This window comes from Pelodiscus sinensis, chromosome 17 (genome assembly GCF_049634645.1).
Source record: "Pelodiscus sinensis isolate JC-2024 chromosome 17, ASM4963464v1, whole genome shotgun sequence".
In the NCBI taxonomy this organism is placed as follows: Eukaryota; Metazoa; Chordata; order Testudines; family Trionychidae; genus Pelodiscus; species Pelodiscus sinensis.
In genome coordinates, this window is record NC_134727.1 from 24,263,993 (window position 1) to 24,287,382 (window position 23,390).

Consider the following 23,390-nt stretch of genomic DNA (forward strand, 5'->3'; position numbering starts at 1 on the left):
TCATTTCTTTCCAGTACAGTCTACTCCTTTTTTCCCCTCCTCTTGGTTTCCATATGCTGCTTTTATGCATCTGATGTGCCTGATTCTCAAATGTGACTGACTTTTTATTAATAAAATATGGGTGGAGGAAATCCAGATCTAAAGTATGACCAGCATTAATGTGACAGTTCCTTGGAAAAGTATTGGCTTTCAATTCCACTGTGATCATGCAGAAAAGATTGTTCCTCGTGGACACTCTTCTTAGTAGGTTTAACCACTTTCTGTTCCCCTTTTTACCAAGAGATCATGGCCATGATCATAATCATCTCTATAATGAGAATGGCACAGTGAATGCCACTCCAAACCTTCACATAGTACAGAATATGTAGTTTTGGTGTATGCATATTACATCTGTGCTGCATACACATCCATTTCCAGGTACCAATTCAAGGTGCTGATTATAATCTAGAAAATTATAAATCAAAGAATCACAGAATTGGAAGGGAATTTGAACGGTCATCTAATCCAGTTACCTGCGCTCATTGCAGGTCTAAGTATTATCTAACTGACTGGTGTTTGCGGAATCTCCATCATTGGAGATTTTTAAGAGCAGGATAAAACCTCGCTATGCAATTTATTCCAATGTTTAACCATCCCGACAGGAACATTTTTTTCTAATGTCCTATCTAAACTGCCTCAGATGTGGCATTCTATACACTTTATGAAAATATGCTTATGATATGAATAGGATGTAACTAAGGGTATGTCTACACTACTCCCCTAGTTCGAACTGGGGGGGTAATGTAGTCATACGGAGTTGCAAATGAAGCCCAGGATTTGAATTTCCCGGGCTTCATTTGCATAAAGCCGGCCAGCGCCATTTTTAAATGCCGGCTAGTTTGGACTGCGTGCCGCACGGCTACACGCAGCACGAACTAGCTAGTTTGGATTAGGCTTCCTCGAGGCGTACAGCTAGTTCGGATTAGGAAGTCTAATCCGAACTAGCTAGTTCGTACCGCGTGTAGCCGCGCGGCACGCAATCCGAACTAGCTGGCATTTAAAAATGGTGCCGGCCAGCTTTATGCAAATGAAGCCTGGGAAATTCAAATCCCGGGCTTCATTTGCAACTCCGTATGACTACATTACCCCCCCCCCCCCAGTTTGAACTAGGGGGGTAGTGTCGACATACCCTAAGAGGTTTTATGCAAGATGGCTCATGTAAGAGATCATTCGAAAGTTTGTGATTTACTGAATAGGATTTCTCTCATTCGTATGCATGTTTAATTTTTGTATTTGAAGTTAAGAATATTGACCTGTGCATCTGTATTTCATATTTGCAGTTTTGGGTTAGTCCCACTGCTGACACTTCAGGGACTACAATGAAAAATCCAGACAGAGATGATGGCCCATGAGCCAGAACAATGGACTGTATCAGCAGCTGGTTGTGGCCTGGCTTGTGTACTTCGTTGGAGAAAGCTTGAGAGCTAGGTAAAAATGGTGCTCAGGCTGACAGAGAAGGCAGGCTCAGTGGTATCTCAGCACCTCAGTTGTTTTCAAAGGGTTCCAAGCCATCACACAGCCCTTGAGGAAATTTAAATCCACTGCTTCTTATCCTATGCTCAGAGGTTATGGGGAATAATTTTTCTCCCTCCTTATTATAACCTTTTATGTACTGAAATTGTTATGTCCCCTCAGTCCTCTTGGTTTGGGATTTGGATACCTTAGAGAATGCCTTTATACCTATACCCAGGTATGACACCAGACATCAACTGGCTTTGACCAAGTCCTAGATGTGAACTCAAGAACTGGAGAAAACGGAATTCTCAGAGGCAAATCTCTGGCTGTGGAAATTACTCCCTGGAGCAAGCACCAAAAGCTTGAATTTGTTAGAACAGAAATGCAAGGCTCATGTTTTGGAACAACGTTTTATCAAGTGGCTCTGAACAAAGGCATTTCTTCTTACTTTTGTGATATCTTCATTTTAAACTGATGTTTGTTTTATCTGTTGTGAGTTCTGATGCCACAGAACACATGCAGGATAAGCTACTGAAGAAAATAAGCGTAGCCCCTTATGTCTATTTCTACTGGATTTCTGCTCTAATTAGCAGAGAGTAAGAAAACTGTCATGTTACATCTGAGTCGAGCTCTCTTTCAAGCTTTCAGTTCCAGCCACTTTCTTTTCTATACTTGCAGATGGTGGGTATTTAAAATATTGTAATACATTCAAACATTATTAAACTACAGTATCATAAAAGCATTTGTATATACAGGAAAAAATTCAGTATCATGACCAAGAAAGAAGCCCTGAAAAAGGACAGTAAAAGACATCAATAAAGATACCTTGCTGGAAAAAGTAAAAGACTAGACCATTAGAGACAGACCACAAATTTTCACTGCACTACCACTTTCACCTTCTTCTGTATGCTAAAAGCTGTGTAACTTGAGCACCATTTTATGGAGAGGACATCAGGTGATTGCCACCAAAGCATATTTTCTTTCAAGCCACAAATAACCATGATCTCTTTGGATCAGGTCCCATCTTTCCCAGTCTTAACAGAGGCTGCAATGCCAGACAGCAGGGCACATATTATAGTAAAAGAAACAATTAAGAAAACCAAGAGAAAACAATAACATGTATTTCCTTGCTGATCAGTTTACCTGCATTTTCCCCAGAAATGCTACTGTAAGGTGGAGGGGCATCATTCACAGTGTGTTCAGTCTCTCCAGGCTCCTCCTCATTCTGCAACTGAACAGAATTATTTACATTTTAATAGGGCTGAAGAACACAGACAAATAAAATGGATTCCCTCATAACTCTGAGATTTACAGTCATGGTGTCCTGGTCAAAATCCAATGGGGTTAGTTATATTTTGTCTATCCAAATTACCCCTGCAGTTTCAGGTACATACCGTCTCTTCTTGTTTTAAGCTGTTGAACAGCAATGCAGTCCACTGTCAAACACTCGTCACATGTCACTCCAAGAGGTAGCTCAAGTAGCCTATTTATAGATGTTAATCAATTGCCAGTTGTGATAAGTCTGTAAGTTAATTCATATTTCTACATTTAAGGTTGCAGACTGCTAGAGCAACCATGTGTATTTACTGTAGAGATATAAAATCCTGTTTAATCAGTTAACCAGTGAACCGTTGTTTAACTGGTTAATCACTTAAAGTGGGTGGTCGTGGCTGGCATGTCCATCACGGGAGGGGGCTGCTCCAGCCAGACCAGACCCACCATGGATGGGGGCTGCTTTGGCAGCTCCAGCCAAGTTGCAGCACCCCTACCCAAGGCGCAATGGGTTGGACCCGCTGCCAGCGGAAGCTGCTCTGGCTTGGCTAGAGCACCCCCTCCCACAAAGCACTGCTCCAGCTGGGCCAGGCTCACCGCATACAGAGGCTGCTCTGGCCAGGCAGCAGCACCCCCTGTTCATGGTGGACCGCACCACACTGAAGCAGCCTTCTGCCTGTGCCGGGTGGGAGGAGTTGCTCCAGGCCCCATTGGTTAACTGTACCTAGTAAGCATCACCTAGTAACCATTACTTCCCTAATTTATTGTTGTAACTTTCCACCTCAAAATCTATTGGATCATACTAATTGTGAGAAGACCAAACTGTACTTGTTTTCTTTTAAAAGAAGAGGAAATGGTAGGAGACAGTCAAAATCTACATTACCATCTGTGGCTTTGCTAAGAAAACTTGAGCTCAGCTGAGTTATGCAAAATAAACTGTTTATCAGTCAGGTCTTGTCTACACTGGCACACTATGTCACCTAAAATTGCCTTTTGATGTCAAAACTGAGATTGTATACACTGCAATGCAACTTTTTTCAGGAAAAATATCCGGTTTGGCGACAAAAAAAATTCCACCCGCATGAGAGACGTTTGTCTTTTCCCCTCCTTTTATTGTTGACGAAGAGCCAATGTGGACTCTGCTCTTTGTTTTGTCAAAAGAACTAGCTTTGTAGTATTTTACAATGCCTGCCCTGATGGTTGTGCTCAGTATTTTGTGATCTCTGCTGCTCTACAGGCATGCATCTATCCCCTTTCAAAGCTCCGGGAAGTATTTGACAACTGAGTGAGCTACTCCATTTGGAAATTAAAGAACAAATCATTGGAGTGCTCGCAGCAGGCAGACTGCTGCTGCAGGGGGAGTGCTGAAGAGATGGCTGTGCTGCTTTGACATTCCTTAGCACGAAGAGTTCACAGAGCTACGAGAGAATCCCAAGAAGAGTAGGGATCAGCTATGCCTTCCCACAGCACTGCAACTGTGGGATGCTTACCCACATTGTTTTGCTCTGTCGACAGGATGCTAGCAATGTGGCCCTGAAATGTCAAAAATGGGAGACAAAAATTGGTTTGACAGTTTCACTTTTTATATGTTGACACGGGATGTGACCGTGTATCCAGGTACACAGTTACACGCAGCTCCCCATTGCCCCCCCACTGCGCTGCTGCCTCTGATACAGTGGAAGTAGGGGGCAGGCCAGAGCGGATACATTCGGGGAGCTGGCTAAAAGCCAGCTCCCAGTAAGCACTGGTTCCCACCTCTCCTCCCCCGATGTAAACTTTCAGCGGTTACATTTTTACAAAAATAAACTAATTTTAACACATCCCTAATGTCGACAGTACTTCTGTCGTTAAATCTTCCCAGAGTAGACATAGCCTCAGCCCAGTGGATAAGGAAGAAACAGTGGTGAGATTTGTAAGTGTGCATTCTGTTTTGGATTAATATATACACATGCAGTATAAACAGGCATACAGCTTTTCATATATACTGTATGTGGCTTGTATTTTGTAGCATTTGCAAACATTATTTGGCTATAAAAGCTGACAATACTGGGTTAGGCATGTCCAAAGCAGAATACATTAGCTATCACCTACGTACTTTATTCTTTCTATTGCACATCACTGGATCAACAAAACACTCTCATTTGCATAGCAAATAGATTTCTTGGGACTGAACCACTTTCCAACATCTGGAGAGATAGATCAGTATGATTTTTCAAATCTAAGTGACAGTAGCACTACAAAAGGAAGTTCCTTTCTTAATATCTTCCTTGACTACCCTTCATTCATAATAATGTGAATATCTTTGAAGACATCAGAGACATTTTTCTTCCTTTTCTCTACTGAGACAGTCATGATCTCTTTTCACTATAGTCTCTAAATGCCTACCAAGTATTTAAAAACAAAATTCGCTCTCTTCTTCCTCAACCTGCAGAAGTAGCCGCTCTACTACTTTTAGGGTTGGGTTTCTACTTTATTTGTATGCAGGGGAAGTCCAAACTGAGGAAGTTCAGGTCACTCCTTTAAATGAAGAGTAATAGAGATGCAGCCGTGTTAGTCTGGTCTAGCTGAAACAAAAGGCAGGACTATGCAGCACTTTAAAGACTAACAAGATGGTTTATTAGGTGATGAGCTTTTGTGGGCCCACAAAGCTCATCACCTAATAAACCATCTTGTTAGTCTTTAAGGTGCTGCATAGTCCTGCCTTTTGTTCCTTTAAATGAAGGTCTTTTTTTACATGAGTTCGGTCTGTCTCTTGTGATCAGTATGCATTTTTTGTTGTACACACAATAAACAGCTGAAGGGCAAGCTGCATCCATTCTGCTTCTGAAAATCAACTCCAAAAACTTTAAGGACCACATATTCAAGTACTGTAAAACCTGTGTTATCCAGCATGCTCGGCGATTAGGGCATTTTGATTATCTAAAAATTCTGGTTATCGGAGGGTCCCATCAACCTAGGAAAAACCAATTGACAATAATAATAAACTCAAGTTTTTAATATTGGTAGTTTTGTAGTGTGAGGCAGTAGGTCTCACATTTCTATTTTGAGTTAAAGATTATTAGTATTTCTTAAATAAAAAATTAAGCCAATCATGGTAAACCAAGCCAGGCCTGGGCACCTGAATATGTGACATTATTGTGACTGGGGGCAATGCCGGTTAAAGTTTTCCGGTTAACAGAGAGCCGGATAACAAAGGTTTCACTGTATATTTGAATCTCCGTACTCCAGGGCTGTGTCTAGACTGCATCCCTTTTCCATAAAAGGGATGCAAATTAGACACATCGCAATTGCAAATGAAGCGGGGATGTAAATCCCCCCTACTTCATTTGCATAAACATGGCTGCCGCTTTTTTCCGGCTCGGAGCTTTGCCGGAAAAAAGCGCCAGTCTAGACGGGGATCTTTCGGAAAATAAAGCCTTTTCCGAAAGATCCCTTATTCCTCTTAAAAAAGGGAATAAGGGATCTTTCAGAAAAGGCTTTATTTTCCAAAAGATCCCCGTCTAGACTGGCGCTTTTTTCCGGCAAAGCTCCGAGCTGGAAAAAAGCGGCAGCCATGTTTATGCAAATGAAGCTGGGGGGGATTTAAATCCCCGCTTCATTTGCAATTGCGATGTGTCTTATTTGCATCACTTTTATGGAAAAGGGATGCAGTCCAGACACAGCCCAGGTGTCCCTAGCGTGGGAACACCTGTAGTACAGAAGAGGAAGTGCCTCGGCATGCTGCTGCTCCCCTCTACCCCCAGCTGTGGGAATGGCGGCGTAACATCACACTTCCCCTGAGGTTTTCCCCTCAGCTCCCATAGCTGCAGGGGTGGTGCCTGGGAGCAGCAGCGGGCATGGAGCAACCTGTATCCCTGAGAGTGGGGTGCTAGGTAAGCACTCTATACCCATGCTCCTCATGCCCAGACCTGCAATGCCTCCCTGGCAAAATCTTTAATTTGACATACTTTGTTTCCCCACAGTTGTCGGATTAAATAGGTTCAAGTGTAATGTATGTGTGCAGTTAAGTCGGCAGAAGAGTGTCTCCCATCAACATAGCACTGTGTAGTCACCGTAGAACTCAACCTAACCTTCAGTTACATTATTCACGTACTTGAACTAACATAACTTAGGTCAACTTAAAGTTGTCACATAGACCATAAAAACTCTAGGACCTGATACCAGGTTGAACCACTTCCCTTAAGGGGAGGAATTAGTCAAGGTCCAAAATCTGATCTGTCCGTGAGTCCATTTGTTCAAGAACTCCTTCTAAACAGTAAAAGCTAGGATCACCAAATGTGGAATGCACTTTCCTCTTATCCTACCTTAAAGCAAGGTAAAGGTTTGGTTGTGCCAGAAAATGGAACGTGCCTGAAATGGGATTGTTTTCCATTCCAAAAGAGAGGGATAGTTATACTGCAGAATGATCACAGGGGGGCAGCTGCACCAGAAAGAAGCTCTCCATGTTGCCGGCCACCCGCCCAGGTAAATGGCCCCCCTGCGTTAAGCTCCTCTCTCCCTGGCCCTCAGCTGCAGCACCGGAAAGGGTGGGAAGGAGAGCCCCACTGGCCAGCACAGCCCTGGGACACCCTCCCACCCCCACAAGGTGATGCCAGTGTGGGGTGATGAGCTGTGCAGTTCCGCCCCCTCAAGAAATTGCCAGCTAGGGGGAGTTAGCCACACAGCCCCAACCCCAGCCCCCTACAAGGAACCAAGCCAGGGGGCCAGGCCATAAAGGCTCCCTCCCCAAGAAGCTGCTGCCGGGGGAGAGCGCCATGCACCAAGGAATTGCCAGCTGGGGGGAGGGAGTGGGCCCAGGCCACTCAGCCCCACTCCCCCAGGAAGAGCACCACTGAGGCCAGGACACATAGGTCCACCCCCAGGAGGAGCCACTGGTCGGGACCAGGCAACTCCAGGCACTCCAAGAAGCTGCCATCGTGAAAGCAGCGCTGCTCTTGCCAGTGAGCCCCTCCCATACCTCCCTGCCCTGAACCCACAGGCCTGAGTCCCCTGTCATCAGCCCCTCCATACTTCCTAGCTCCCTGCCCTGACTCCTGCAGCCCCTCTGTCCTGAGCCCTCACAAGGACCCTAGCAATGCTGGGTACATCTTCTAGTATTAAAAATAAAGAACATCTCTCCCACCCCCAACTGTTCCTGGCCCCAAGGGGGAACAATTGAAAATATATTAAGTTTACAAACACTTCTCCAAGAAGAATTTGAACCCACAAACATTCCAACTTCTCATTATTTTTCTGCTATGGGCTGACAGTACACTGCTGGTAAGTAATGCTATTCCTCCACAGGATGTACTAAGGCAAGAAAGTCAGATGAGCGAGGCTAGAGCACAGATACCTTTCCTAACAGCTGCAACTCTATTACCCTCCCACAGCATAAGCAAATTAACACAATAGCAGCAAATGCTACTGTAACAATACAATCTCATATATTTCCAATCATTTTATAATCAGGGACAAGTCACCTAACTGGCACGTGCACTCATAAATATTCAGTTTGCAAGAACACACTTGCAGGGGTGGCCTGTGGATATAGACAACCTTGGCAATTGCATAGGGCACTGCATTTAACACGGCACCCAATGATGATGTCATGCCATTGAGGGCTACAGAGGCAGGGGCACTGATTGTGCATTCCGCCTAGGATGCCAGTTGCCAGCAGCTCTCCTCGAGCTGCTCCTGCACACTGGGTATTTGGAGATATACCGTCTCATAGAACTGGAAGGGACCTAGAAAGGTCATCGAGTCCAGTTCCCTGCCCTCACAGCAGGACCAAGTACCATCCCTGACAGATTTGCCCCAATCCCTAAATGGCCCCCTCAAGGATTGAACTCACAACCCTGGGTTTAGCAGGCCAATGCTCAAAGCACTGAGCTATCCCTCCCCCCCAAAAGACAAATGTGTGTGCGTGCAAATAAGTACTGAGACAGTCTGACACTAATTAATAACACTTCGCTACACTCTTGTAACATAGGTACAAGGTACAAACCCAGTTCAGTAAGGCTTACCACTTTTGCCTGTATAGAACTGTCAGGAGAAGTCTGAATGTTAGTAACATTTTTATGCCAGCAAAAGTCTTAGTGTAGACATCGGCATACTGGCAAAAGAGCACTATATACAGTAGGAGGAGTTTGCCAGCATAGCTATAACTAAACCAGCACATCTTTTCTAGCATAGCATACACGTTAGGTTGCAAGATCTTCAGACAAGGACCATCTTTTTGTTACGAATTTTGATAGCATGTACAACAAGTGCGCCGTGATCCCCACCTGCAGCCATTAAGCACTTCCACAATACTATAACAGCTACTTATATTTTATAGAAAAGGAACTTGTCCCAGAATGAAAAAGCAATTAAATAAATAGAACCCATAGCACTATCAGACTAACTTGATGGGCATGCCCAGCTCATTAAAATACTATTTTATTAGTCCAAGTGTCAGCAGGCAGGACAAGATGAAGCAGGCAAACAGGGAGTTTAGAGAGGGAGTTCTCCAGGTAAAGGAGAAGCAGATACAGGACTCTTGAGGGAAGTGGCTGTCTGCAGTGTGTGTTGTGTTTGCGGATTTCTTGCTGTGTGCTGAGCTTATGTTTGTGAGTGAGGCCTTTTTTTTTTAAACTTCTCCTTCCCCCTCCCCTTCACAGAGTGTGTGCTGTGACTGGCATGTGGAAACGGTTGGCTTCTAATTAAAGTTTGAATTGTAGAAGCTTCTCCTGATTGACTGAGCCTTGGTAGGGGGAGGGACTTTCAAGCAGTCCAGGGCTTTATAAAGCAGTGAGCAAGCAACCAAGGAGCTTGTGAACAGGTGAGTGCTAACAGGGACTTTAGAGAGGGAGTTGGGAAGGGTGCAAGGTTCTCTTGCCTTTCTTTTAAATCCTTTTTCCAGGACAGCAGGTATGGATGGTGATAGGTCAGCTGTTGTTACCTGCTCAGCGTGTGCCATGTTTGTCTTCCTCCCGGAAGAAAGAATGAATTTCATCTGCACTAAGTGCAAGCTGGTTGCCATTTTGGAAGAAATAATTAGAGGACTGGAGGCCCAAGTGTCAACCCTATGCTCGATCAGAGAGGATGAAGACTTCCTCGATAGAAGGCAGCCTTTAATCCTGCAAGCACAGCAGTTGGAAGAGCCAGAGAGGGCAGTACAGGACAAGGAAGCGAACTGGCAGCATGTAACTTCTAGAAGGGGAAAAAGGCCAGCACAGGAACCCCCAATGCTACAGAGGAAAGTAATCGCTTTCAGGCTCTCTCCACAGACTCTGCGGTGGTGAATGCTTTGGAAGGGACCTCACAAGGAAGAAACCACAAGGGAACACCATCTACTGGAAGGCATCGGCTGCGTAGTCCTATGGATGAGGGTTCCACAACCACCAGCCCTAAAAGATGACGACAAGTGGTGGTGGTCAGGGACTCCCTCCTAAGAGGGACTGAGCCATCCATCTGCTGTCCGGACCTGGAATCTCAAGAGGTGTGCTGTTTATCGGGAGCTCGAATTCAAGATGTGATTGAGAGGCTTACCAAACTGATCAAATCTTTGGATCGTTAACCTTTCCTGTTTCTCCACGTGGGAACTAACGATACAGCCAAGAATGACCTTGAGCGGTTACTGCGGATTATGTAGCGCTGGGAAGAAGGATCAAAGAATTTGGAGCGCAAGTGGTGTTCACGTCCATCCTCCCTGTTGAAGGGAAAGGACTAGGCAGGGATTATCAAATTGAGGAAGTAAATGCATGGTTGCGCAGGTGGTGTCGGAAAGAGGGTTTTGGTTTCTTCACCATGGGACTCTGTTCCAGGCACAAGGATTGTTAGGAAGAGATGGGATCCGCCTAACAAAGAGAGGAAGGAGCATCTTCATGGGCAGGCTGGCAAACCTAGTGAGGAGGGCTTTAAACTAGCTTCGTTGGGGGACGGTAACCAAAACCCTGAGGGGAGTGAGAAAGTTGGATACCGGGAAGAAATGCAAAGAGGAACGAGCAAGAAAGAAAGACCCCTGATTTGAATGGAGAAGATAACCAGTTGATCGCCCTATCTGAGGTGTTTGTAACTAATGTGAAAAGCCTGGGCAACAAACAGAAAGAATTGGAGGCCCTGGCCCAGTCCAAGAAATATAATTTAATTGGGATAACAGATACCTGGTGGGATGACTTACATGACTGAAGCACTGTCATGGAAGGGTATAGACTGTTCAGGAAGAACAGGCAGGTGAGAAAAGGAGGAGAAGTTGCATTGTATGTAAGAGAGCACTATGATTGCTCAGAACTCCAGTATATAGAGGGAGAAAAACCTGTTGAGAGTCTATGGGTTAAGTTTAGAGGTGCAAACAACAGCAGTGATGTTGTGGTTGGTGTCTACTACAGGCCACCGAATCAGGTGGATGAGGTAGGTGAGGCTTTCTTCGGACAGCTGAGAGAAGCTTCCAGATTGCAGGCCCTGGTTCTTGTTCGGGACTGCAATCACCCTGACATCTGTTGGGAGAACAATATGGCAGTACATATGCAATCCAGGAAGTTTTTGGAGAATGTTGCGGACAACTTCTTGGTACAAGTGCTGAAGGATCCGACCAGGAGCCGTGCGCAGCTTGACTTTCTGCTCACAAACAGGGAGGAACTAATAGGGAAAGTAGAGGTGGGTGACAACCTCGGAAGCAGTGATCATGAGATGGTAGACTTCAGGATCCTGACCAAAGGAAGAAAAGAGAGTAGTAAAATACACACCTTGGAATTTAGAAAAGCAGATTTTTATTCCCTCAGAGACCTCATGGGCAGAATCCCCTGGGATGCTAATATGAAGGGGAAAGGAGTCCAGGAGAACTGGCAGTATTTTAAAGAAGCCTTATTGAAGGCACAGAAAGAAACCATCCCGACGTGTAGCAAGAAAGGCAAACACGGTAGGAGACCGGACTGACTTACAGGGGATGGCGGTCGGTTTCTAGAAGAGTGCCCCAAGGCTCAGTTCTAGGACCGGTTTTGTTCAATATCTTTATTAATGACCTGGATGAGGGGATGGATTGTACCCTGAGCAAGTTTGCAGATGACACTAAGCTAGGAGGAGAGGTAGATACACTGGAGGGCAGGGATAGAGTCCAGAGTGACTTAGACTAATTGGAGGATTGGGCCACAAGAAATCTGATGAGGTTCAACAAGGACAAGTGTAGAGTCCTGCAATTGGGACAGAAGAATCCCAAGCATTGTTACAGGCTGGGGACCAACCAATTAAATAGTAGTTCTGTAGAAAAGGACCTGGGGGTTATAGTGGATGAGAAGCTGGATATGAATCAACAGTGTGCCCTTGTAGCCAAGAAGGCTAATGGCATATTAGGTTGCATTAAGAGGAGCACTGCCAGCATATCCAGAGATGTGATTATTTCCCTTTATTTGGCTCTGATAAGGCCACATCTGGAGTAGTGTGTCCAGTTCTGGCAGGGGCAGATGACCGTTTTGCGGGGCCCCGGGCAGTATAATTCCGCAGGGCCCCCCCTTTGCCACAGCGCATGCGCAGTGACGCCATGCGCATGCGCAGCGGCACCACGGCGCATGTGCGGGGCTTTCTGAAGCGCGGAGCCCGGGGCGGCCGCCCCGTTCGCCCTGCCCTATATCCGCCCCTGAGTTCTGGGCCCCCCATTACAAAAAGGATGTGGACGCACTGGAGAGGGTCCAGCTGAGGGCAACTAATGATTAGGGGGCTGGAGCATATGACCTACAAGGAGAGGCTGAAGGAGTTGGGTCTGTTTAGTCTGCAGAAGCGAAGAGTATGGGGGGATTTGATAGCAGCCTTCAACTTCCTGAAGGGAGGTTCCAAAGAGGATGGAGAGAGGCTGTTCTCAGTAGTGACAGATGGCAGAACAAGGAGCAATGATCTCAACTTGTGGTGGGAGAGGTCCAGGTTGGATATCAGGAAAAACTATTTCACTAGGAGAGTGGTGAAGCACTGGAATGAGTTACCTAGGGAAGTAGTGGAGTCTCCATCCCTAGTGGTGTTTAAGTCTCAGCTTGACAAAGCCCTGGCTCGGTTGATTTAGTTGGGATTGGTCCTGCCTAGAGCAGGGAGCTGGACTTGATGACCTTCTGAGGTCTCTTCCAGCTCTACGATTCTATGATTCTAGGATTATCTGGGAATAAGGAATGATGCATGTAACATGGTCATTAGGGGGAAAAATTATCAACTTTAAGAGAAACTGTATCCTGAAAGGAGGTGGCTGAGTTAAGAACAGATTGGAGAAAACACATCAAATAACTGTGAAGAATCCTGCAAAATGCAGAGGTTCAGACCTGATGACTCTTCTGTCTTCCCCTTCTGTGAAGCATTGGCCCAATTTAAATCCCTGAAGATGAAAAGCCTAAAATCACTTGAAGATGAAAAGCCTAAAATGCTGCCCATGAAAACTGCAGCTATGTAATCTGCTAGGAAATAAACTTGCATTAAAATTCAGGACATCAACAATAAATGAGGTAAGAGTCTGGCATATTAGATGTTCTGTTACTCTCTGAGCAGCATCACTCACTATCTTAACAGCAGAAGGATGTCTATAAGAAAAAAGTAGGGAAAAAATTAGAGACTTGAGAAATGAAATTTCAATAGGAGGCAAAATGAAAGCATTGCATATACAATGTATCAGTATAAGATGGAATAAAAATGAAAATGCTCAAGTGTCATAAGAGGGTATACAAATATCTTACAATTAAGTTCTGCAGGAGGAAGTAAGCTGAACCTAATGTTAACTTCAAATCACACCAATTCATGTAATAAAACAAAATAGAACCATATTTTAGGCATCTTAAAATTGGGAAAGAGTTTAGAAGATTCCAAGGCCCCACAACATTCTGCTGTAAATAGTTATATGAAACAGATTTTCCTTCTAACGCATATGGTACACAGACATGCCTTGCAGCCTTTTTAATGTTTCCAGGCATCTAAAATTCAACTAAGTGCTCATTAACTAAACAATAAGGGTTCATGTGGCAGGAAGAATGAATCATCAGGCCTCAAGTGGCCCAACATTGCCATGACAGCACTAGTCTTGCATTTTCCATCTAAGATGGTGCAGGCACCTGGAACACACAATTAAGAATGCTTTATTATCTGCTATTGCAAGAGATTTTCTCCCTTATGGCTACTAAAAAATTCCTCAGAACCAGAGAATTCTAAGGTAAGCACAACTGGAGTTTAATCGGAAAGGGGCAAAGTCCATTTCACTCACTGATGTAGGCCAATAATTACTTTCCCTTTGATTCACTGAAGTATTTTACTTTAAAAACATTTTGGGAGGGAGGGTGTTAAAAAAAAAAGTCAACTTTAACTCTCTGAATGTCTACTAATATTTTATTGAAAAATTCAGCTGAGTATTTTTCCCCTCACTTACTAGAGTAACAAGTGCTGTGGTTACAGTATGCGATCCATGAATATTCCATTCCCAAAGAAACCATGAGCTACTGAGGACCACAGGCAAGGCACTTAGCCTTCGAGCCTCAGTTTCTTCTTGTGTAAAAAGTGTATAACAATATTTACATATTTCATAGAGGTAATGCTTTGAGAACTTTGGCTGAAGATTCTTCTACTGAAGTGCAGTCTTCATTTAATAATTAAAATAGTTTCATTTTTGTAATCATCAAAACATAGGCTTTCAACAGACATTTCAGAAATGATACTCTTTTAGTTAAACCCCATGTCTAAGTTTTCCACAGATCTCACATGCCAATTCTAAACAAGTGTTTAAAAATGCATACTCTGGGTACTGAGCAGCACATTAAGGCTATGTCTAGACTGCAGGCTTCTTTCGGAAGAAGCTTTTCCAGAAGAGATCTTCTGAAAAAACTTCTTCTGAAAGAGTATCTATACAGAAAAAGTGTATTGAAAAAGCAATCTGCTTTTAAAAAAGATAGTGTCCACACTGAATAGACCCTATCTCACATTTAAGCTGTTATTATTATGGATGGAATGGCTACTAGGACGGACACCTGTGTTTTTTCCTCTTTCCTCTTCTTTCGAAAGAACGCCCTCTTCCCCATCCACACGCACATTTTTCCGAAAGAGCTCTTTCAAAAAAGGTTTCTTCTGCATAGAAAGATGTTTACCAATGTCGGGGGAAAAAACCCTGTTCTTTCGATTTTTTTTCAAAATAACGCAATAGCAGTGTGGACGTAAGTGAAGGTTTTTTGGAAAAAAAGCCTTTTTTCCGAAAAAATTCTGCAGCGTAGACGTACCCTTAGATAATTCTGCAATGCTGTGAATCAAGAGTAAAAACTGCTGTTGACATTCTGTTCAAAAGCACTGCAATATTACTTCTGGAAAAAATGCAAAAGTTCTAACTCTCAAAAAGACATGCAGAAAACTAGATGGTTTAGAATACCATCAGCATGATATAACTCAGGCATTCAAAACTGAATCTAAGAAAAACTAAATTAAATTAGAAGATTACCACAAATGGAAATGGGAAAAGACAAAATTGTATCTGTTCTCCATGCTTTTCTGAACTATTTCAAGTGCAAGCCATCAGAACAGTACAAATACTGAAGTGTCTGAGTAGAATCCTAACTTTTAGATGCCCATAGTCACAAAGTAAATTGTAATCAAACAGAAGAGCCTCCAATACATTTTTTTAAAATTTTTTCCTGTATAAATCATCCTACAAAAACATGATTTATTACCAGCAGAAATAAATGAATGTAGCTCTGTGTCTGATATTACTGCCAGGACAATATGGCAGTGGGCAACAAAACAAGCTCTAAATAGAATTCCATGCCCAGGTGCCCCCCCCTCCAAAAAAATCCAACTAATGGTGCCAAGACTGGTTAGGCCAAAACTCCGACTTTCAATCTAACACTCAAAATTATCTCTACAGTCAGAGTCAGGGGTGGGAGAGAAAAAAATAAGGAAACAGTTTTCAGCTTCAAAGCAGTATTTCTAAATAAAAGAGATGCCATAAAATATACATTGATTTTGTCCATTTAAAAAAAAGTTCACATTAGTTCATGCACTATTTTTAAATGAGTGGATTTTAAATTACAATTTATTCTAATTTGACATCTTGTAGATATTAAGCCAAGGCCTGTTTCAGTATTGCTAAACATTAATTAGACCTCTGTGTGGAAAGAGCAGGTGAGCTCTGCAATCTTGGGCCACAGTCCTACAGATACGCACATGATTAACTCTGCTACTGTGACAGGGACTGACTGCTCCTGGTAGCAAAGTTAAGTATGCACACAGATATTTAGAGCACTATTTGAAACCCGTCCCCCAGCCTTGAGGGAGGGAGACAAGACCTAGGGATCAACTGATTATGGGGGACAAATGATAAAATAACAGGGTCAAGGGGTGTGTATCCAAGGTTTAAAACAAGGGAGCTAGATGGGGACACCGAGCAGAGAACCTCGGACAGCGCCCACTGCTCCTCAAAGCTGTCTACAAAGTCAATGGACGCCGCCCAGAAGAACTCTACCCAGATACATGAAACTAGGGAGGAACAGAAGTAGGCCCCACAGTTACAGAGCACCCCCTTGTCCAGCATCCTCCTCCTGGTATTATATATGGCAGCTTTCACTAGGGCCAGGAGGAGGTTGACGAGGAGATCTCGTGACTTTGTGGGGCCAGGAACCTCTGGCCCACGGGCTGCATGCGCTTCATCAGGGTTAGCTGCTGGCGGACTGCTAGATGGTTTGTTTACTGAGCGTCTGCAGGCACAGAGCCCTGCAGCTCCCAGTTGGCATGGTTCAACATTCCCGGCCAATGGAAACTATGGGAAGCAGTGGCCTGCAGGTTCCCCACCCTTGGTTTAGAAGATTGAGGCTTTAGCAAAATGATGACAATGAAGTTTAGTTAATTTTTTTTAATTCAAACATTGTTTTTTAAAGTTCCTTAATATAAAGTCTCCATCCCTAAAAAAAAACAATATTAAGTGTCTCATTTAAAACATGCAACAAAACATGACTATGTTAGTATTTATCCAATAATTTGTTTTCAGTGGTCTATGATTCTGTTTATTGCATGTAAAATTTAATCTGTTTTTTGAGGGTTAAATCGTTAAGAAAACTTTTAATAAAAAGGATTCACAGACTGGAAAAATTACGATTGACACCAGTTCACAACTATATATACACACACGTCTAAAGGAAACTCTGGCAAGTACTTAGCAACACCAGTGTTACTGGGCAGAATCTACACTGAATATGTGTTTCAGTTATGGAAACACATGCTCACAGTTGCTGGTGTACTCAAGTAGAATTGCTGAATAGTCCCTTAGTGACAACATACAAGAAGATCTAACTGCAGATAACCTTCATCTGATCTCACGTCTCATGCAGTTTCCATGGTAGTTTAACATTCTCTGAGATTTCTAAAAGGAAAACACAGAAAGTCAAAGACTGCATAAGAATCAATGCCAAAAGTTACAGCCTTTCACCAAAGTGAAATTACAGAAGTTATGGAAGCCAAGTATAAACAAAATACACAGAAATAATTTCAAACTATGTACTTCTAATAAATTGGAGACTGGTATAGAGAGCTAATAGCCTTCCCATATAAAGCTTACAAGTAATTTCCATTATAAAGCTCTATTTTTGTTCCCCTAAAACTTTGACTTGAAATAAGATATCACTTAAAAACCATATCTACTTTAAAGGCAAAGGAAATTATTTTCACAATCTATGAAAGAGAAAAAGATACATTTCTGAATATGAGCTACTCATTTAACATTTGAAATGTTGACTTATATACACAACATGGCTGTGGATCTTCCCAGATCAAAATCTCCAAACTTTCTATTATTGCTCAGTCTGCTTGAAAATTCATGCAAAAAGTGAAGGGTGTTATTAAGCAACATGATTAACAGGGTTTTTTTGTGGATTATTTTGTGTCCATTGATTTTAATGGAAGTTTGCTTGGGCCCAAGGCTACTCACATTAATGTAACTGGATATTTTTGCCATTCACTTCAATGAGAATAGGATCAAGCACCAGAGTTCTGATCCTGAAATTGGATATATGCAGGTGAACCCCCATAAGGCTCCACCCACAATGGTAAAGCAGAATCATCTGTGGCTCTGTTTCCAAGAAAAAATGGGGGCTTCCTTCAACACTGTTAGCTCAAATGAAGTAATTTAATGGAACAGAAAAGCCATCTTAACTAAGGATATAAGAGATTAATCGGTTAACCAAGTGATATGCTGATGCTTGTTAAACTCCCACTGCACTGGCAGCTGGCGGGACTGGGAGCTCACGATGCCAGAAGCCACCAGCATGCCAGGACGCCAGCAGCTGCCAGGGCCAGGATCTTGCAGGGCCGGCAGCCACTGGGTGCCTGCAGCTAGCAGTCCATGAGGTGGCTGCTGGCAGGTTAAAAAATACTGGCATTTAACTATTTAACTGACTAAATTGTAATCAGTTACATAGTTAGTATTTAACCCTTTTTACATCCCTAATCTTAACACTCACTGAATCATAGGCTAAGGGTTTGTCTTCACATGGAGCTATTATTAACTCTGTAAGTGGACATAATTATTCCAGAATATGAACGCTTTGTTCTGGTTTGCTTTATTCTAGAATGAGTGCCTTGTTTATAGATTAAGCAAAACAGGAGCAAGGCACTCCTATTCTGGAATAAAGTGGGTCTGCACATGGAGCTGTTCAGGAATAATTACTGTATTTTAAATTCACACTCTTAATCCAAAACAACTTTCAAATGTAAACAAGCCCTCTGACCTTAGGGTATGTCCACACAGAAAAAACTGTGCAGAGGCCAGACCCCTCAGCAAGCTTGAATCCAGCAAACACAAGTAATGTATTGTTTAATATGGTAACAAATTAAAGGGAGTGAGTGAAGGTCACAACTGCTATTATACAACCTGAAACCTACTAACAGATTAAAATTAAGAAAAACTCTAAACTCAGGATTTCCACCCTCCTCCATCCTTTCATAATCCTGTAAAGTAAAAATTAAGCATGTGATTTTGATGGTTTCTGGGACCACTGTTTGTCATTTTACCAGTTCCTGAAACTAAATATATCCTCTGTGGTTATTAACTTAGGACTATATTTCATGTCATTGTCACATAGTCACCAATGTTCCTCTGTTTCTGTCCATGTGTGGAATATATTTTGTTGTGTGTACTGAGGCATGTGCAGATGTGCACCACCAGTAGAAATACATCCTGCCAGCTGTTGGCACTGTGGAAGCTCTGCTAATCACCTGGGGAGAATACAAATCTCTCCTGGGTGGCCACCTTACAGGGACATCTTAGGCTCATCTTACAGGGACACTGCAAGTGACTGATACTCATTTTCTGTTGTCATTATAATATGTAGCAACATAGGATAAATTGATTTAAATTTGACATCTTCAATGTCAGAAAATGATTCTCCTCATCCTTTCGACAGCTAAATGTCAGCTATGCATCATTGTTTTCATAGCATGCACTTCTGTAGCAAGACACACCACAGCATACCAATCAATCCAATAACATTTTTTTAAAAGGAGAAACTAATGGAGAAACTATTATTTTTTTCCTTTCGTGCATGTCCCTTAGGGTCTCTCATTACAATTCCACTTACTCTCAAAGATTCTGCATTGTAACAGCCTTTTCATGGAACCTTCCATTTTCTAATGCTCCCTTTAAAACAGAGACTATCTTTCTAATCTCTAAAGCAGCATGAAGAGTTATAGCACTACAGTAGCAATAACAAGATCTATTCATGACTAAGAGATTAGTAATAATGACAGCTTTGATTTCCTTACAGAGAACTGTGCAATATCATTCTGATCTGTCAGATGGGTAACTAAAGAATAATATAATATTCTCTTTCTGTGGGGCAGCATGCTTTTTCCACATATATCCCTATTATCTCAGGATCTTAACACCAGAATTTGAATCCTTCTGTAACACAGTCTATGGCTTCACTAGAAATAGTGCACCAGTACAGCACTACATGCTGTGCCACTACAGCACTTCCATGTAGTCACCCACTACACTTAGAGATGGCAGGGCAGTAGCTAAGCCATTTCCCTGAGAGATGGTAGCTAAGATGATGGAAGAATTCTTCTGTTAATTTAGTGCCAGCTAAACCCAGAGCTAGGTCGTCTTAATTATGTCACTCGGGGTGTGGATGTTTCACACCTCTGAGCAATGTAGCTAGGTCGACCTAATTTTTAGAACAGAATTGGCCATTCTCCAGCTACATCTACACTATGAATGCTGCAACAGCACAGATATGATGCTGCAGCTATGCTGCTGCATCTTCAGAGCACAGACGCTTCCTACTGAGACAGAAAGGGTTTTTCCAATTACTGTGCGTAATCCACCTCCCTCATTCTTCCATCAACCTAGCTGTGTCTATGCTGGGGGTTGGGTAAGCATCACTATGGTGTTTTTTCACATCCCTGAGCAATATACCCATGGCAATCCAAATTTAAGTTTAGGCCAAGTTTCTGACGCTCAAAAGTGTTGTACAGATTAACATTTAAATACTTTGTGACACTGGGATGGAAGGTACTACAGAAGTGCAAATAGCATAAGAAGTTTAGGATGAGGAGAAGTTAAGCTTTTTGAAATATCTGAATCCAAAAAGAATGACTGAAAACACCTAACATTTTAAACCTTATTTATATATATATTAAAAAGCGTAAATGGAGCTGTATCTGTCTTTTAGACATGCATAAAACCCCTAACCACTTAGTTGAGAATTCGCATGAAAAATTTAATCCTAACAGGAAACCATTTTTAAAGTTTAAAGCACTCTGAAAAGAAAAAAATTACTATTATGGTAAACTATCTACAACTTATTATAGTGACTCTGTGATGACCCTATAATAAGTAGTAGATAGTAAATATTTATACAAATTCATTCTTCCCTTAAAAATCTGTTTTTCACTGCTCAGACTGTGGCTTTACTTTCTGCACTTCACTCAGCCAGAACAATTAAGAAAAAATCAGTTTACCTTTCTAGTTCTGATGCACTAGCACATTATAATATACGAAATACAAATTGTGCAGGAAAATATGTAAATTAAAAATAAAACATTATTTTAATTAGAAATATTGTAGTGACATTAAAATTATTAATTTAATTTGGGGCTTGATAATTTTCATTATCTGCAAATATTAAAAATCTATATTTTGGAGACTAACAAAACAAAATAAAAAAAATTAGCAAAAGGAAAACTTTCCAGCAACCTCAGACAATTCCTGGCCTGCATTGCATGGAAGAATAGGAAGAGAAGATAAATACTGTGTGAAACCAAAACTGAAACCAGGAACAGAAACTAAATATATAACCAAAAATGTTTGTAATGCTTTTATATGTGAGCATAATTATTCTCCTTTGTTTTCAGTCATTAAAGCTCCAACTCTACATGTTAGAATGTGTGAGTATAAGGGTCCACTCGTGATGTCAGCTGCAGGACTGAGGCCTTTGTCTGTCTAGTTTAGAGTTATGCGTCGAAAATATTTTGCTAGACACACCCTCCAAGCAAAATGCATTTCCTCCCAACAGAATGTCTGAATCACGTGGAGCAAGGGGATGGAATTTAGCTCCTCATTGTGGGGCTCCCCTTCAGGATCTTTACCAATAATATTAATAACTATTTGTACATTACAAACAATATGTTCAGACAAGAAGAAGGTTTCTGCCCAAATGAGTTTTAAATTTAAGAGAAATCAGTAATCTTAAAAAGAACTCTGCTTATAGAAAGCACAGAAGAAAATAGTTTTTTAGGAAACACTGCAATAAGATAGTGGCCCTGAGAACTGGAATTAGGAGATCATTAAATGCAGTAGCTGCAAAATGGAACTACACACAGACAAGTATGGAAGAAGGAAAATGAGCTGAGTTTCAAGACTAGTAATACCACTTTAAGAGCAGATCCACCATCAGTTGTCTTCTAGCCCCACCCCATCCCCCCAATCAGTGTGCAGGCAATGGTCAATTGCATCTAGTCTACTGAGAACTTTAATTCCATCACCACAGGACAAGCACCAACCATTGTGTAGTTGCTCAACTCGTGACCATTTTCCCATCCAGAGCTCAAGTGACAGGTAAACCTTATTCTGGCCCTCTGTGTGTGGATGAGTTTAATGTCATATACCTAAAATTACCTCAACAACATACAGCTGAATTCCCACAATTGGGGCTTTGGTTTAGAACTCTTCTATCCCAAAACTCTATTATGGAGAAGGTGCTTTAACCTACAAGACACAGTGAAAAGTCCAAACGCCCAAATACATTTTACTTCCTTGATTTAATTTACTCCTGACTGAACCCCATTCACCTACTGATGAGCACCAGTTAAAGTCATCCCATTAAGGCATAGAGATGCTAACACAGGATTCCTCAATGCCAAAACACATCAGACCCCACTCCCTAAATTCCACTGGTATGCTCCCCCCAGCAGTGTGGCGTGTGCATGCCACGGCCAGGCCAGGCCAGGCAAGCACCCCAGTTATGATGCTGTGGACACACAGAGGCGCATGGCCTAGCTGGTTTTGTGCAGATGTTCATGCCAGGCTGCATCACGCCCGGGACTGTGGTGGCCGGAGACACCGCCCAGGAGTGTCTAGTTCTCCCTCCCGTGTGTTGGGGGCTCTCAGCCAAGGGACTGGCATTGACTTTTGGAGGGGGGAGGGCTGCGATCCATGCAGTAGTTTCCCTTGGAAGGGCTCACAACCCCAGGCTGTTCTCCCGGACCCCTCCACGCACCGGGGGCCGAGACTGGCTTCTTCCTGCAGGATTTCGGGCAGAGGGAAAGGAAAGGGGGGGCCGCCCCAGAGAGCAGCGTATCGTCCTGGGGGCTCGTGGCTCTCATCAAGAGCAGGGTCGGCGGAACTCTGGCTGCCCCTAGGCCCAGGGAGCGGGTGCCCGGCAGAGCCCCGGGGAGGAGGCTGTGGCTATGGGGTCACCTCCCCGCCGCGGAGGGGCTCTGCTCCGCCGCCCCCAGACCCGGCCCCACATCCCCACCTCGGCGGGGGCAGAGGGCGCGGCTCTCCCCGGAGCCCCCTGATCCCCGCCGTGCGGCCTAGCAAGCCGCGGCGCTCGCCTAGCCGCCCGCCGCCGGTCTCACCTGCTGGTATCGGCCGCTGCCGGGCTCGGCGGCCGCCGCCGCCATGGCGCCGAGGAGGAAGCGTGAGGCGGAGAGCGGAGAGCGGGCGGAGGCCCCGCGGGGCTGGCTGGGGTCGGAAGGCCCGGGGCGAGTCGGGGCGGCTGTGGAGGTGGCGCGGCTCTGCTCACGCACCCCTGCCGCTGCCGCTGGAGGCGGAGGAGCGCAGCAGCCGGGTCACTAGCTGCTGCCGGCTCAGCTCCAACCGCTTCCCTTCCCCCGCTGCGGCCGCCCTCTGCTGTCACACTCACTCCGCCCTCGCAGGCACACCCCTGCCGCCTCCCGCGCCTGGGCCCGTCCCTCACACCTGCCCTCGGCGGCGGGTCTTCAGCTCGGCCCGGCTAAGGGGTGAATCGGTACAATGGTAAACCCCGGGGACCCCCGCTTTCTGCAGGAGCCAAGCGTGCTCCTGAGGGCCGGTTTTAGGGGCCCTGCCCGCCCCTTCTGAAACTGGTGCCATGCGCTGTCTGATAACCCGCTGTCATGTCCAACCAGCCTAGGGCCGGTCCCACAACCCCATTTCACAACTGACTCACCACCACTTACCTAACTGG

At 43.8% G+C, this 23,390-nt stretch overlaps 1 protein-coding gene across 1 annotated transcript in view; it reads right to left on the bottom strand.

Annotated features, from left to right (window-relative positions):
* The window catches only part of NDFIP1 (Nedd4 family interacting protein 1), a 46,077-nt gene extending 22,985 nt beyond the window's left edge, over positions 1–23,092 (bottom strand). The window contains exons 1-2 of the mRNA XM_075900316.1: positions 22,801–23,092; positions 2,638–2,725 (exon numbers count right to left, since the gene is read on the bottom strand). Coding sequence (XP_075756431.1) covers positions 2,638–2,725; positions 22,801–22,845 — 133 coding nt within the window. The 5' untranslated portion in view covers positions 22,846–23,092. The remainder of the gene's footprint in view (positions 1–2,637; positions 2,726–22,800) is intronic.
* Positions 23,093–23,390: the final 298 nt, after the last annotated feature.